Source organism: Callospermophilus lateralis, chromosome 16 (assembly GCF_048772815.1).
Source record: "Callospermophilus lateralis isolate mCalLat2 chromosome 16, mCalLat2.hap1, whole genome shotgun sequence".
In the NCBI taxonomy this organism is placed as follows: domain Eukaryota; kingdom Metazoa; phylum Chordata; class Mammalia; order Rodentia; family Sciuridae; genus Callospermophilus; species Callospermophilus lateralis.
Genome location: NC_135320.1, coordinates 89039318 through 89056214, shown reverse-complemented (window position 1 = coordinate 89056214; position 16897 = coordinate 89039318). Strand labels below are relative to the sequence as shown.

General features: G+C 45.5%; 1 protein-coding gene across 10 annotated transcripts in view; it reads left to right on the top strand.

Moving 5' to 3' along the window:
• Ptk2 (protein tyrosine kinase 2) overlaps window positions 1-16897 on the top strand; it is a 228940-nt gene that overhangs the window by 121638 nt on the left and 90405 nt on the right. For all 10 annotated transcript variants that reach the window (XR_013154538.1, XM_077105560.1, XM_076835444.2 and 7 more), the window contains 5 exons: window positions 868-922; window positions 9920-10060; window positions 10777-10854; window positions 13079-13186; window positions 14636-14753. Coding sequence is in view for 9 of the 10 variants with exons in the window: in XM_077105560.1 (XP_076961675.1) it covers window positions 868-922; window positions 9920-10060; window positions 10777-10854; window positions 13079-13186; window positions 14636-14753 (500 nt within the window). In the remaining variant the exon portion in view is untranslated. The remainder of the gene's footprint in view (window positions 1-867; window positions 923-9919; window positions 10061-10776; window positions 10855-13078; window positions 13187-14635; window positions 14754-16897) is intronic.

The following is a 16897-nucleotide window of genomic DNA, read 5'->3' as shown; positions in this document are numbered from 1 at the left end:
TCCCCAGTTTTGATCCTTCATGTTCTGTGTCCATGCACCTGCACTTCACCTTCCACTGGTCCTTCTGTATTCCCCACTTAGACTCCCAAGTATGAAGGCCTTGGTTTTTCTCAGTAGCACTCAGGTGCCATCTAGTGGCCGTGACTGCTGGGAAACAGCTCCCACAGAGGCAGAAGAGTGAGACTGGGCCATTCTTCCCAACTGTTTCCCTTGCTGTCAATAATGATGACGAATTTAGGGATATAGCTTGACTTACAGAAAATTGCTGGGATTTCTGACATTTCCACACTTTCGGCTTTTTGACTAGGACAAATCACTTCTGTTTGTTTTTCCTTTCGTGAAACTGAATGGTAAATAATGATAAGGTGAATGATTTCTTTAATCAAAAATGTTTATTTTAAAAAACAGCTAAACTTTTAAAATAAATCCAGGGGATTTTTTTAAATTTCACAAGTTATGTCCTACTTTCTTTAAAAATACAGTATTACCCACTTGGAATTGATGTTTACAAGGATAAACTCGCAATGTCTGAAAAAGACCAGTTTGGGCTTTTTTTTTTTTTTTTTTTTTTTTTTTTGTACTCACAATTTATAAGGAAGCAATATTTTATAAGGCTTTTCAACAGTAAGGGTGAAAAAAACAACAAAGATTTCCACTTAAAGCAGTTGTGTTCCCGTTTTCTGCACATAGCTAAAAAATGATCCCCCATGCGTGCACTGGTAACTTGGAACTTGTCTCACCTGGTTCCTTCCTGCATAAGATGTGGAAGGATAAATGATGTAAAGTGCTCTTATGTTTTGCAAGTTTGTCATTATATTAATTGCTTTGGTGGTGTTATTTGTTAATATGCTTCTTTTTATATTTCAGAAAAGATGTTGGTTTAAAGCGATTTTTTCCTAAGAGTTTACTGGATTCTGTCAAGGTAATTAGAGTCTACTTTATCATAATCAAATAATGAAATCATGCCAATACCTTTTCCCCAGTGATCAATTGCTTTTGGGAAAATGAAATGGTGTAGTTTTCTCCCTTATGTGTGAAAGCTATCATGTAAAAATCTGGCAGTTAATTCTAGTTCTGCAAATGGCAAGGAGATTTTTATAGGTCAGCCTTCTTCCACAAAACCATGGTTTCACCACTTCATCATATGTGATACTCAGCTGAGTATAAAACTAGAAAGCTAGATGCAATGTCCCTGTTATCTGGGTTTTCAACATCTCGGGTACTTGAGCATACAGAAGGAGAGGAACCCTGTGTGAAAGAATCGTGGTGGGGAGATGAAGAGGCATATGTGCGTGTCAGTGTGCATCTGTACGTGCCACAAGGATGAGTTGGGACTGTGCAGGGCTGCTTCCTGCTAGATCCTGCTTCCTGCTGGTCCACACATCCTGGTGCATTGGGAGCACACAGATTTGGACATCGAGACAAATTCCAGCTCAGATGAGCTTGCCATTTGCTAGCCTCATGCTATGGGACCTAGTATCTTATTTCCATAATGAGGGAAATACAGTGTTGATGTGACCATATATGTATTCCTTAGTACATGTCACATAGCAATTCACAAACAGTGGCTGTTACTGCTCTTATTTTTTACTAAAATGGTCTTGTTCTGCATTCCCTGGCATGCGTCCTGAGAGCATGTAGCGTAAGAGTTCAGAAAATGTAAGGGTTCAGGAAACGGCTCCCAAGCCAGCCGCCCTGGTAAGAACACTGCTTCTATGGGACTTACCTGAAACTTTGGTCCATTACTTTCTGTATTTCATTTCCACATCTGTAATGCGAGGGAAGCCAGTTTTTAGTACATAGTGCACAGGGCTCCGTGTGAAGGTTCAGTGGGTTGTGTGTGTGAAGTCTGGGAATTGGGAGCCGTGGCTGAGCGCAGCCAGTATGTCCAGCCAAGAGGAGCAGTAGTACCTTGTGCCCACCACAATACCTGGTGGACTGCTCCCTGTTGCACATCTCAAAGACCCACTGATCCTGGTGGCTGTCAGGGGATGAGGGTGCCAACACAACTAATCCAGTGCACTCTATGAGGAAAGCTTGCCCGAACCTCCGTCCCAGCACTCAGAGCCATTGGGGCCAGGTCTGAGGACCAGAGTCTGGAGTCACAGCTCTCCGTTCCTCATATAGCTTCTGGGGAGCCTGTTGGGGGACAGTGCAGAGGTGTCAGGTCTGTGGTGTGCAGCAGTCTCCAAGTCTAGCATGCATGTGTGCAGGAGTGGCGGGGGTGGAGCCCAATCCCCAGGCCCTTTCTCCAATCCTTTCACGCACCTTTCACGTGCTCATTACCACTCCTCATCTACTGCGAACACTAGAACAAGCCCGAGGACGCAGCTTTCACAGCCCACACAGGTAGTGTGGCAAAGGTGGAGGGTACAGGCACGGAGACTGTCCCAACCCTCGAGCTAGAGTGCATATTTGGCAGTGGGGACAAAGAGCTTTAGTGAAGTGGAGAGGTTTGTGGCAATTTCCAGGGCACCCAAGGAACAAGAAGATGGGGGAGTAGTGCCTCCTGGAGTGGGCTGGCGTGGGGGCTGGCCACCTGCTGGAGCTGGGAGAATGAGGCCTTTGCTGACTAACCCTAACCCTGACCCTACTCAGTGTTAGGGCACTTGCTTAGTCTGCAAGAGGCCTGAGCTGTGGCTTCAGGTCATAGTGCACAGGTGAGCACAGCAGGAGGGAGGCAGGTGCCATGGGGGTCAAGGGAGCCCTGGCTCTGCCCCCTGCCTGACTCAACCAACTCAGTTCTAGGGCTGTCTCCCAATATCCCTCACCAAAGTAGAGGGGGAATATCACTCCTTATAATTATAGGACCTTGCTCTGTATTTTAATTGTTCATTTCACTCTCAATGTGTGATCCCACTGCTATTTCCTTGTTTGCATTTGTCTGCCTGCCTGCACTGTGCTGTAAGATCCATGAGACCAAGAGAGCATCTCTGCATCCTCCATGCTCCGTGTGGGGCTTGGTTAGTACCTGGCACATAGCAATAGTTTGCAAATTCTACTTAAATGGAAGAATGAAAATCTTAACAGCAGTGTGAAAAATGAAAAGTAGAAAAGATGCTGGAGCAAGGTTAAGATGTGGAATAGCCCTGAAGTGCAGATTAAGAAAGGTGGTGGAATTGAGAGCTAGGAAATTCTGCTTCTCTGGGTTTTCCTGCTGTTCTGTTGCCACACCACGAAAGAGAGCCACCCACTACAGACCTGCACCTGGCAGTGCAGAGCAGAGCTCACCCTGCTTGGGGATCAGGCTAAGCAGAGCCAGTCTGCCTTGCTGTGGACCTTCATTCATTGGGCACTGGAAGGCTGAGCGCTTGCTGCAGATTTTGCAGGACGGGAGAGACATGATCACCTTTTTATTTTAGAATGTAACTCCAACAGCAGCCTAGGAAATAGGTGGAAAGTCCGTTAACCAGAGGCAGGAAAGCATAGGAGTGATGAAGATGAATGAGGCTTGCTGTGACTAAGTCCTAGGGAGGGATGGCCGAGGACTTGAGTAAACCTGCGGGAAGCACAGAGCAGTTGTGCTTTTTCAGAAAGTCGGTTGCTGCTGGTCTTGATGCAGGCAGAGCTGATTTTTAGCTACTCTCAGCTGCAGAATCATCAGATTCATGGAGCCGCTCACAAATGAGGTTCTTAGCACTGGCTTCTGATATGCCCTTTTAAATAAAAAGAATCAACTTTGTAAGTCAGATAGTGTTGGTTGGACTTCTTAAATAGTTTAATTGGAATTCATATCCTCAGACCAAGATTTCTTCAACTTCTACATAAATTGTTGCAGTGTTGGTTTATTTGCCATCAAACTTTCGTGGACTATGGTATGAAGATAAAGTTGTTCCTGTGTCGTGTATAACAATTACAGTACAAATCAGGTGGTGTTCAGACAGTCCCTTCTTCAAAATGCTGTTGAAACTTCATCTTACAAGATATTGACGCCTGCCTTGTTTCTTCTAGAATAGTTCTGTAGGTAGAGTGGTTGGGCCAGTTTCCAATTGTTTTTCCATAAACAAACTATGGCAATACATTTGTTTTTCCAAAAATCATTTTGTTTTACCTGCCCTTTCTCCTTACATTTGGATTTCTAGAGGCTTGTTTGCAGTTAACATTCACATGGAACTGTTGAAGGATCACCTTACTGTACTCGGTGGACTATGAATTAACTACGATGGACATGCAAAACAGAAATTAGAAAGATGCTTTAAATTTAGTATTGCCAGAAACACATTTTTAAACCACTGTACCAGCAATATGAGTGAATCAAACCCATGTCCAGGAACATTGCAAACTCTGATCCTCAGGGTCCTGAGCAGTGAGGAGACCAAGAGGCTGCCCCAGCTGGAGCGGCTGAGGATACGATGTGTGAGTGCATGTGAAGTCTGGATGTTAGGGATGGCAGTGGCCCTGGTGAGCGCTGCGCCAGGTGGGTGAGGGTGTCTTGTTTGTCAGGGCATACACCCATGGAGCACACCGCTGCCTCTGCGGCTTTGCTGTGGGCCTAAAATTGCTGCTGTAGGTAGCAAGTCATAATTCAGTAGAAATCTAATTTCAGAATTAGCAATGTTAAGAGATTAATAACAGGTTTGTTGGGTTCTCAAGTTATAAGATAACATGGTTTTCTATAGTACTATTAGGACCATTTAATTTTACTCTTAAAGAAAGTAGCCTTGGGCTGGGGTTGTAGCTCAGTGGTAGAGCGCTTGCCTAGCATGCATGAGGCACTGGGTTCGAGCCCACATACCCCATAAAAAAATAGACAAATAAGGGTATTGTGTCCATCTCCAACTAAATTTTTTTTTTTTTTAAAAGAAAGTGCTTTTACCTTCATTCTTATGATGAGCAGGAACACATGGATTCGTACAGTCCTGGCAGGGAGTTCCTGGCATGGAGAGTGTGTGGGGCCCCGCCTGGCTTGAAGCTTGCTGTGGATCTAGGCCCTATAAACAGGAGGGAATGTGCTTAGCATGCACTGCTGATTGTCCGTCCTGAACTCTGTAGGTGACTTATTCTTTTTTAGCCCCACATTATACTCTTTTCATGTGAGAGACCTAGGAACCCATTATTGCTAGAAATAGCTGAAAACCATTTGGTTGATGAATAAGAAATTATTTGCTGTTTTAACATGGCTGAGTAGTTGTAATTTTTGATAAAATAAAACAAGGGTGGGGAGTGTGGCTCAGTGTTTCAGCATCCCTGGATTCACTCTACAATACCAAAAAAAAAAAAAAAAAAAAAAATAGGGATGGGATGAGAACAAAGCAAGAATGAAATCCAGCTGGGCAAACAGCTTTTGTAGCTCCAAAAGTCAGCATCTGGGGCATGCCACAGGGCATGGTGCTCTTCTCTCCAGCGGGCTTTGTAGCTCCACCCATGTGGCCTTGCTAGTTGTAGCCCACATGGCCTCTCTCTTGTCTTGTTTCTATTTATTTCCTGCAGCTTTCCTCAGCAGGTGTCCCATGATACTGGCATTTTTGAATCTCGGTGGTGGTGGTGGGGTCTCTCCACTGCAGCTTTGGCTTCCTCATATTTTTATGCATTGCCTAGTCCCCCAGGCCTTCCTTTGAAATCTTGGTGAAAGTCTCATGACTCCCTAACTCCAGCAACTGCCTTCCTGCAGAACCAGGACCATGTGGTTGACACCAAGGTCTGCTGCTATCTGGATTAGCAGGCCAACCTCCAGGGACCCTGGCTGCAGCAGCCTCCGAGTGTCTATAAGTGCCTGAGCACGGCGAAACTCTTCCCAGGACTTCCTGTATAAGCAGTGCACCTGCCCCTTGGTCTCTTCTCAAGATTTTTTACTTTTACTCCCTTGAGCCTCAGATGATCTGGCCAATTCCTGAGACCTGTCAAACCATCATTCCCATTGTCCCTGGGTAAAGTATGTATCTCTTCAGTGGCTGTAATGTGCTTAGCAACCACACCTTCTGTAGCCACTGTTTTACTTCCACTTTTGTGGCCAAATTGAAAGTTTTTCGAAATTTCATGCTCAGCTCCTTTCTTATGATTACAACAAACTTGGCTAAAAGCCACCAGCAACATTCACACTACTTGCAAATGCTGTGCTGCTTTGAAATTTCCTCCCCCAGAATAATTAGTACATTCAATTAGTAAATTCAGCCTCACAGGAAGTCTCAGGACATGGACAAAGTGCAGACAACTTCTTTAGATTCTAATAGAGTCCTCTCAAGTCTGGGCTTTACTGTCTTATTAGCAGTCTGCCATCTGAACTGCCAGCAGGATTGCCTCTTAAGCTCTGATCACAACATTCCAAAGCTTTCCCAGCCTGCATCTTTAAGTATCTCAAAATTCCTCCTAGAAACTCCAGAATGATTCAAAAGCTCCTGAAACACTTGGTCAGGTTAGTCACAACAACACCTCCATTGACCCCTTAATTTCTGTTTTCGTCAGCTTTTTCATCACTGTGGCCAAAAGACCTGACAAGAACAATTTTGGAGGAGGAAAGTTTATTTGGGGCTGATGGCTGACTCCATTGCTCTGAGCCTGAGGTGAGGCAGAACCTCATGGCAGAAGGGTGTGGTGGAGGAAAGCAGCTCAGGAAAGGCAAGAGCTCCACTTACTAGGGACAAAGTATACACCCCAAAGGCGTGCCTCAGGTACCCACCTCCTCCAGCCAAACCCCACTTGCCTACAGCCACCACACAGGTAATCCCTGTAAGGGGATTAATGCACCGATTAGTTTCAGCCTTTTATAACCAATCATTTCACCTCTGAACTTTCTTTCATTGTCTCACATGTGAGCTTTGGGGGACACCTCACATCCAAACCATATCAAGGTTTAAAGCAGAGAACTGAGTTGTTTACAGAGTTTTAATTTCTGCCAATCTGTGCATATCTGGGTTAGAGCTGGGAACAATTGTCAGCTTCCCACTGATGTGAACAGTAGAGCCATCGCACTGTGGTCCCTGTGCCTGTTTGACCTCCACTCCACAGCTGCTGCCCATTCTAATCTGTGGTATCCCCCACGCCAGGAAAGATGGTCTGGCCCCCAGGGCCTTTGCAGGACTTGTTTTCTGCTTGCTAATGTAGATTTTCTTCTCATCCGAACATTGGCAGCGGGCTCTGGGACAGTGTTGAAGTGAGGAGGTCTGCACTGTCTACCTGCTCTCATGCAGGAAGGGCAGTGTCATTGAGCTATGTGAGAGAACCGGGCCCCCAGAATCCAGGTCATTGTGCAGAGTCGCCTGCTTACCAGGCTGATGCATCTAGCTGAGTTCAGCTGTGGGCAGCCATCGTAGAGGCTTCTTGCCCACAAAGATCTTACCAGAGTGCTGTTGAAATCAAATTCAGGGTGAGGGGAGGCTGCAGAACCTGGTGGTCATTTCTTCACAATGCAGTTTGGAGAGCATCTTAGAGTAGGCATTGCTGTGCTGCTGACAAGCTGGTGAGGAGAGCTCCTGCAGCCTGGACTTGCAGCCATCTCCTCTGACCTTGCCTCCTGACCTAACCTTCTGAGTCTCCATTTGCTAATCTGTGAACAGTAGTATCTGTCTTACAGGGGTCATTGTGAAGACATGGACTCACATCCATGGCAGGCTGATGTGTGGCTTTTCTGGCGCCAGTCTCATGGTGTTAGTCATTGTCTTCCAAGCACTGGGCACACAGAACTCTCAGTGTCCTATGTGGCCTTGACAACAGGTTGGAGGCTTTCTCCAGCTACACTAGATTTCTGGAAATAAAGTGTCTGCCCTGGTTCTTCAGTGTATTCCAAATGCCAAGCACCCAAAAGAATTCTCTTAGTGCCTTTTTTCTGGAGTGGAAGGAACCTGCTCTTAGAGTCTGTTTACATTCTGCAGCTTCTAGGGTACTATGTGTTGCTCTGTAATGAGAAAACTGCCTTTGGCCCACTGCAGGCCAGAGAAGAATCACCCACAGGGCGCAGTCTTCTAGGGGACCGTCACACCCACACAGCCAGCCACAGATAGTGCACTTCTCGCTCCCTCTGTATGCAGGAGCAGATCTAGAGCTTAAACACAAGTCACTTGCCTTCGGTGACCCTCTAGCACCCTCACTCTGCTTAAGGACACTTGTCCTCCAGTCGTGTCCCTCCCCTGTCTCAGCCTCCCACTCTGGTTTTTCATCTCACCAGCTGCAGCCCCTCATTGTGTGTAACCCTCTCTGAACACCCAGATTAGTAATCCCATGACTCCCATGGGACCACCCAGACCCTCCAGATAGGCTGTCACCTGCATAAGTAGCCACACCCTCCTACTTCACCTGTACCAGCCTCAGCAACTGCAGCTCGCCATTACCCAAGGCCACTGAGATTAGCGAGTCACCTAGTCCATCTCCCCCTACTCCTGCCTTCCAGTCTCCCAGCTTTTTTTCCTTCTGTACTGAAGGTGACCTGCTAGACAGCTCTGCCTGGATTTCTTATATTCTCCTACTCTTCTCCCCACCCTTCTCCTGCCAATCTGCTCCTCCCACAGTTTTGCCGCGGCAGGTCAATGCCAGCTCTTATTTACCAGCATCTGACTGTTGCTCACCCCTTTTCTGCTTCCACACTTGTGCAGTCACTTCCCACCTGGATTATTTTGTTAGCCTCCTACTCAGTCTCTCCTGTTCCTTTCCTGCTGTTTACATCACAGCAGCCCAAGTTTCCCTATTAAAACTAGGTGAATAAGGTCATCCTCTGCTCAAAGCTCTTGAGTAGGCATCACAGCAAGGTGATAGCTGGTTCCCTACCATGGCCACCTCAGCCTGCAGCTCTCACCCTCTCAGACCTTACCACATGGCCTCTGCAGCTGCCTCTCACACCATGGGCTGAGGTTTCCCCCTGGGAAGCACTAGCTCTGCTAGCCAGATGTTCATGTGTAGGAACTGAAATCACAAATGAGCAAAAGAGGACCAGAAGCCACTGATCATCCCCTCCAAGGTAAAAACCATGATTGTTTGCCATTTCATGTGCCCATGACTGCATGCTTGGCAGGCCCGAGTCCATGGGAGGCTCCCCTGCGCTCTTTTCTGGGAACTGTTCATGCAGAGAGCTTTGTCATCTCTGTTGCATAACAATATGGTGTGGATTTTAATATCATTAAATTAATTACACAAAGCAGTTTCTGGGCCATCTAGAATGTCAGTAGGGTAGGTGGATACGTCATGAAGTATGTAGCCAGTCCACATGTCCCTGTAAACGGCCCTGCCCTAGTCTCCTTGTTTCTGAATCTTTGCATCTGTCTTCAGTCATTTATAAAGAATAATGTCCTGGCCGGGTGCAGTGGCACACGCCTGTAATCCCACTGGCTTGGGAGGCAAAGGCAGGAGGATTGCGAGTTCAAAGCTAACCTTAGCAACAGCGAGGCACTAAGCAACTGAGTAAAACCCTGTCTCTAAGTGAAATACAAAATAGGGCTGGGGATGTGGCTCAGTGGTCAAGTGCCCCTGAGTTCAATCCCAGGTACCAAAATAGGAAAAAAAAAAAAAAAAGAATAATGTCCTGGAGAGCTCATTTGGAGGTTCTAGCAGGGGGGCACAGCTACTTGTATACCCTTGACCCAAGACTGTCCTCCTCTATCAGGGAAGGTCGTCCTTTTTGGCCAAACACACAGCATCAGGAGGGACACACATGCAGCCGCGAAGGAGGAGGGAACACTGGCCTAGCCAGCCAGATCAGCTGAATCAATCCTGTCAATTAATGGGACAACAGATGTTGCGGCTAGATTGCCTTCACGTCCGAATTTTACCTTTTGGATCAAAGATTGGGATTTTTAAGTTGATGATTTGTGATACCCTTCAAAAAGCCATATTGATTTTCCTTGGTAACAGTGGAACAGGTGGTACCTGAATGTACTCAACCTTGCCACGCATTAAGTAGTATTAAGTAGTGGGCAGTGAAGAAATCTTACTATTGCTGCAGTCTTTACTCATTGCTGTCTCTAAAACACTCTCTTGTAATTTTATTTTGCAGGCCAAAACTTTAAGAAAACTGATCCAACAAACGTTTAGACAGTTTGCCAACCTTAATAGAGAAGAAAGTATTCTGAAATTCTTTGAGATCCTCTCTCCAGTGTACAGATTTGATAAAGAATGCTTCAAGTGTGCCCTGGGGGTAAGTATGGGACCACGGAGAAATAGGCCAGACTTTGATTTCTTCTGCTATTTCTTTCCTTTTTTGGTGGAGGGACTTACCATGGATTGAACTAAAGGACTTGACCACTGAGCTACATCCCCAGCCCTATCTATTTATATTTAGAGACAGGTTCTCACTGAGTTGCTTAGTGCCTTGCTTTGACTTGTGATTTTCCCGCCTCAACCTCCCAGGCCGCTGGGACGCAGGCATGCACAACCGTGCCCAGCTTCTTCTGCTTTTTCTTATCTATATGTATTTAAATTTCAGATTCAAAGAACTAATTTGTGTCTTTTTTTTTTTTTTTAATGAGAATACTATTTTGTCACTTCATAGTGGGGAAAATGAAAAAAATAATCAATGTGAGAATGAAGTTGTCCGACTGTGTTCATACTTAGGTGTTTTTATTCCAACCTGCAATTTGTTCTCCAAGGCCTGGTTTGCCTATTCAGATCATGTTGTCAAAGAAAATACTGGTTTCTGGCCTGCTGGAAGGGTCACACTGTGTCCCTCTCTAGGTTCCAGAGGCCCAGGAGCAGTGAAGTTATATTTTCTCTAATTTTTTTTTTTTTTTTTTTAGATAGGTTAATTGCAAGCCAAGCCAGCCAGCCCCCTCCTTTAATATATCCATGACTCTTGATCTAAAATCTTTCTTTTTCTTCTCATTCCTCTGTCCTCACCTATTTGACCTTCAAAAGTCAAGCTGGATTATTTCAGTGGAACTGGCAATCGGCCCCGAAGAAGGGATCAGTTACCTAACAGACAAGGGCTGCAATGTAAGTCTGCTCCTGTGACACCTCTCAAACAAGTCTGTAGGCAGAAAGGAGTCAGGGTAATGAGATGGGGTGCTGCTCTGCCAAGGTAGCACCCTGCATCAGGCCTTGCCATTGAGTGGTACCCCTTGCTCAAGGGGGCGAAGACAGGAGAAATCCTAGACCCCTGTTGAGATTCTTCAGAATTCTTTACTTTTGGAAGAAAATGAATCATGTTACGTATGTTAGAATTTGATAGGGCTGTTCCAGTTTATCTGGAGAGGTATTGAGTTTTGATGTTTGTGTGTTTTGCTGGGGATTTAACCTGGGTCCAATGGTTCAATAGTGCACTAGTCTGGGTATGTGAAATACTTTGGACAGCATTATTGTCAGGTGTACCTGCTTAGAATCTGAGAGAGGATGGACGACCAGAAGTAATCCATAGCAGTGTGGCGGGAGAGTGGTAGGGAAGAGCCCTGAGGGAGAGAATGTCAGAGTGAGAAGGAGAAATAGCAGACTGAAAAAAAGTAAGGAAAAGTATTCCAGTGTGTCATTTCCATACCCTGAATTTCTTACTGTACTTGTGAATTTAAAAAGAAAAAAAAAAAAATTGAGATAGCAGCACCCAAAACTCATGGGCCACACCAGGTTACTAATGTTTGTATCTCCACCTCCTTTTATATGTGCACGTGCATTGGTTATGAAGGGAGACTGACACAGACACACTGTAGGCACTCCTGACCCTGGCAATGCCCTTTCTGCAACAGTGACCCCTCTTAGTAAAATTTCAAATACATGCAGTGTACCATTCCTGGGACACACATGAGGTGTGTTCCTGGGCAGGTCAGTGCAGTGAATACAGCCTCCCGCTCTAGGACCTGGGAAAGCCATGTTTGGTGACCTTTGAGCAGCCCTGGTCATCATTTACATGCCTTAGGTTCTGGTCCACTAGAAGCCACTCACCCCCTGGAATGGTTTTACCCTAGCGAGTCTGGAGCAGATTTCAGCTGAGGAGATTATGGTGGGGAATTAGATCAGAGAGGTAGGGAGGGGGTCATGTCACGTAGAGTGTCTGATCACAGAAGTCATCTTATATGTCACGTGAGTTATGGCACTTGGGTTGTAGCTTTTAAATTAGGGAAATATGATCTGATTTACATTTTTACTCATTTTTTAATTTTTATTTTTTGAGGTGCTGGTGACTGAATCTAGGGACTTGCCCATGCTGGGCCCAGTGGATGAGCTGCATCCCCGGCCCTTTTTATTTTTTACTTTGAGACAGAGACTCAATTGCTGAGGCTGGCCTTGAACTTGTGATCCTCCTGCCTCTGCCTCCCGAGTAGCTGGGATCACAGTGGCACACCACTGTATAAGGCTCTGATTTTTACATTTTTGAAGTATCTCCCAGATTTCCAGGTTGGGGCAGGCATGGGTGAGGGGAGCCAGTAAGGAAACCATAGCACAGTATGAGATGGTGGGCTGGAGAGTGGGGGCCTAAAGGGACACAATGTATATACTATACATGTTGCATCCCTGAAAACAGATCAGGAAGATGCTTTTCGAGGAAGGGCACTCAGTTTGAGCCCCTTACTGAAGAGCAGCTTCTGCAAGCCCTTGGTACCCTCCATGATACCTTGGGTATGCTAAGGAACTGGCCATAGCTAGGCCAGTCATTTAGGAATCACCATGCACAATGACCATAGTCATTAAGTGCTAGGAGTTCAGGAGACACTGTGTATGTCTTGTCTTTCCAAAAAGAAAACCTGGACCATAGTCATTTCTGACTGTCCTGGAGTCCAGTCAGGGCAGGATGGGGTTTTGGGATACCACTTTCTCCTGGAGACCTTTGCTTGCCTGCAATCTCCCTGCCCTAGCACACCACAGAACTTCTAGTGCCTCAGAGCCTCATTCCAGCCAGTTTGCAGGTGCCCATCTGGGCTGGCCAGTGGGTCAAAGCAGGGGCTGCTCCTGCTTCCTTCTCTCCTGTGGGAGATGTGCTCTCCCCTCACCGGCTCATTCGTGTGGATATCCTCAGGACAGTAAAAAGGACAGACATGTCCCGAATGTGAAGTGCAGGAGACAGCTCTTTGACTGCCCGCTGCTGTGCAGGCTCTGTGGAGGGTCAGTGCTCCCCAGCCTCCAGACTGGGGAGAGGCTTCAGAGGAAGGAGCTAGCAGTTGGGGCCACAGAATTTGACAGAATATCCAACAGAACTGGTAAAGAGAATGTTGTGCTTTCCTTTCCAAAGCCCACACATCTGGCTGACTTCAACCAAGTGCAGACCATTCAGTATTCCAACAGTGAAGACAAAGACAGAAAAGGAATGCTACAGCTCAAAATCGCAGGTGCACCCGAGGTAAGGGACCCTGGCACTCACTGGGAGGGAGAGCAAAGCATCCTACCAGTTTAGAAATGATGTGTTTTAGGATAAGGGTGAAATTTTCATGGATCATCAGAGTCACAACTTTCTCATTTTTATAAGGGTTGCTTTTCAATTAATAATTATCCCCAAGGGACAGGAGACCAATTTTAAGTTAATCAAGAACAGTGTTTTGAAGATGATTTAAAGATATCACAAAGCATCAAGGAAATCAAGTTCTTGGAATAATGTCTTTGTATCTACTCTGTGAACCTGTGTTGTATGTGATATGCTGTAGGTACTAACAGGGTAATAGCAGCAGTGGCTCATGCTGATGAGGCTTGTGATGGTGTCACAACCAAGCAAAGTAGGTACCTTTATTTTGGTGAATACCATAGATGAAGAAGCTGAGGCACAGCCTGGCCATAGTCTTAGTTTTGACAGGGATGTGTTCATACTGCAGCAGGTAAACCCATGCCCCTTACTCTAAATCACCATGTTGCAGTGTATTAAAAGCAAGCAGTGTCACCAGAAATAGTCTTCGGATGAGCACCAGGTAGCATGACCCTCTGAGCGCTCTCTGTGGACAGTCGAGTGAACACCTGGGCCTCCCCTGCTCGCTTCATTGCTCTTCCACTCTAAGGTGTTTTGAGTTGCATGCCATGTAGTTTATTGATTATCAGGATTAACAAATACTCCCATAGAATACTGAAAACTTGTTGCAAACTGCAGTGTCCTGAAGCCTGAACTCCAGCATCATTTTCGAGCCTTTCCTTCTTGTCCCCTAGTAACGTTCAGGGTGATGGCTTGAGGGGGGCACATCACATGGTGGGAGACGTGAGTGCTCACCAAATTAGGATGTTCTTGGATTTGAAAATGAAATGCAGCTTTTATTGTGACCTAGAGAACACTTAAAGATGGGTCTTAGGAAATTCATCAAATAGAACATTTGAAAAGAGTAATTTTTTTATATGTTTGGGCAGAGCACTCTATGTATGCTAAAAACAGTGGAATTTTACTAATTTTGTTTAATGTTAGAAAAATTGTGATGGACAGTAATAAAAATTGACACCACATTAGTTTCACTTCTAAAACAAGTTTTACTTCAGCTCACCGATTATCTAAATTCTTCCCCAATCAGAATGTGCTAGGGGAGCCAGACACTCTGAAGAAAAATATTTTCCCACCTTTTTTCTCCATTTTCTGAGCTTCAGTTGAAGTGATTGTCCTCTTTTCCCCTGGGGTGGTCTTGTGTCTCACATCCAAGGAATGGTGTCCTTAACTAGCAGCCTACCTGTCGCAGTCCAGTCTGGGGACAGCCTTATTTCACACACTCCCCCCCAACCCCCGCCGGACCCATGTTGTGGAGGTCTGATGTCAGTGCAGCTGTCTCTCTGGTTGCTGGAAGAACAATAGTGTCTCTTTCTTGGTTTTTCTCCTATTCAGCCTCTGACAGTGACAGCCCCATCCCTGAGCATCGCTGAGAACATGGCGGACCTAATAGACGGGTACTGCCGGCTGGTGAGCGGAGCCACGCAGTCCTTCATCATCAGACCTCAGAGAGGTGAGGCTCTGCTTCTGTCCTGGCCCCTCTTTCCTCCTGAGCAGTTGGAGGGGCTCCCTTGGCAGTTTTCTCCTGGTTCTGTCATGCTGTAACGGGAAAGCCAGATGGATGCATAAGGTGCCATGATCTGATGCTTGCGTCTCTGGGTAGGTGATCTGGTACTGGGCCCAAGTGCAGTGTAAACACAGCTTGGCTTGCACTCGTAGGCCCCTGTTTGCACAACCCACTTAGAGTGTTTTCTCAGTTACAATGAGTACTTTTTAAGTAAAATTTCGACATTTTTTATTCTGTTTTTAAAAAGCATCCCTTTTAACTCATTAAATAAAGTTTCTTTTTTTTTTCTAAAGTACTTCAAAAGCTTAGACTAGTTGAACAAAATAAATTCTAAATCATGATGTGAAATCAAATAATTAGATAGAATAAACAACTAGAAAGGAGTCTGTCCTCTCGGAAGTGCCACAGGGATTTTGCAAACAAAGAATACTCCAGAGAATCTGGAGTTCTGAAATAATCAAATGAAAATATTCCCAGCAGGACACTAGCATTGCATCAAATGGGGAGGCCTGGGCCTTGGAGTTGCGTCAGCTTGTGGGTCATGTTGCGAGTCCGCAGCACTGCCATCTGTCAGTGCCTGGCTCCAGGAAGCCTGACAGCCAACCTGCCTGCATGGTGCGGGAGGTCAGTGACTTCCTGTTAGAAGAGCGGGCTTGCACAGAAGCTCAGTCACATTATCCAGTCCTGTTGGGTCTTGATGTACTGGATTAGCCTTGACTTTGAGACCACTCCTGTAAAAGAGGGAAGGTGACATCTTGTAGGGTTGTTAGGTGGGTCCCAAATGGTAACATAAAGTGGCTTGCAGCAGGGTAGATGGGCACTCTGCAGAGTTTGCCCTGATGGCCGACACCCCTTCCAGCAGTCACTCAGTGACCAGGATGGCTAGAAAGAATCCCAAAGCCTATGTGGTGTGTCCAACAAGCTGGATCGAGTTAAATAGTGACCAGAGTGGAGGGACACACAAGCAAAGCAAATGACAAAGACTGGCTTCTGGGATGGAACCCAGAGAGCCCCACCAGCCCTGGAGGAGAACATCTGGCCAGAGTACCCTAGGCACAGTGGGCCTTTCAAATTGGAGTCACTTTAGACGATAGGGGACACTGTTGTGCTCTGGAGCAAGAGCTGAGACCACAGGTACACTACACTGACGGAGCTCCATCTGCATGAGGCCTGGATATGGTGCACCTAGCAGAGGCTCTTCCCATGAAGAGCACACCAGGGGAACCTGTCTATGTGTTCTTCTAAAACATGTATGTTTGTTGAAGTTTTCTTTATCTAAAATGTAGTAATGAAGTTGCTTTCAGAAATATTGGAAGCGCCCTTCAGTTAAAACCTTTGCAGCCACAAGTGTTTGATTTTTCACTTTGTGCTTTAAATAGGAGTACATACCTTGAAAATATTTAAATGTCTTGGGCGAATACTTCAGAAAGTGCTTTGGAGCAAATGTTAAAATGTAGTATATCATATATCTCCTTTTTTAGTAAATAATTTTCTAATTTCATCTTAACTTACCAAAAAGTCTTTTATCACTGTTTTGTGAGTATGTTTAATACATGGTAACAACATTCAAACAGTAGGCACTGATCCACTCCACATTGAAGGCATCAGCATCTTCTCATACCTGTTGCACAGTTAACTAACGTCTTGGTCCTGAAGGGAGGAGGCTCTGCTGGGGAACATGAGATGAGGTACTTTAAGAATTTCATTCACAGGGAAGAACACAAAGGAAAGTGCTCTGCATGGAGGGCTGGGTGTTGGCTGCTGCCGGTCCTTTAGGATAGATTATTAAGTTTCTTTTAGAATAGATTTTTCAGCTTGATAGTTTCTCATCTTATTCTGAATCCCAGCATATGTATCTATTACACGATTGTAATTTTTGTGGTGCCAAAGACCAAACTCAGGGTGTTGGCCTGCTAGGCAGACACGCGACCACTGAGCTATAGCCCAACCTTATACATAACAATTTAATCATAAGCCCCGGAGGCAAAACCATATTTATTGCCTATTTGATATAATATTGAGGTCAAGCATGGTAGTCAAAAATACATGTGGGAAAGCCACGTATGCATTTTTAAAATTTTTTTCTAGTT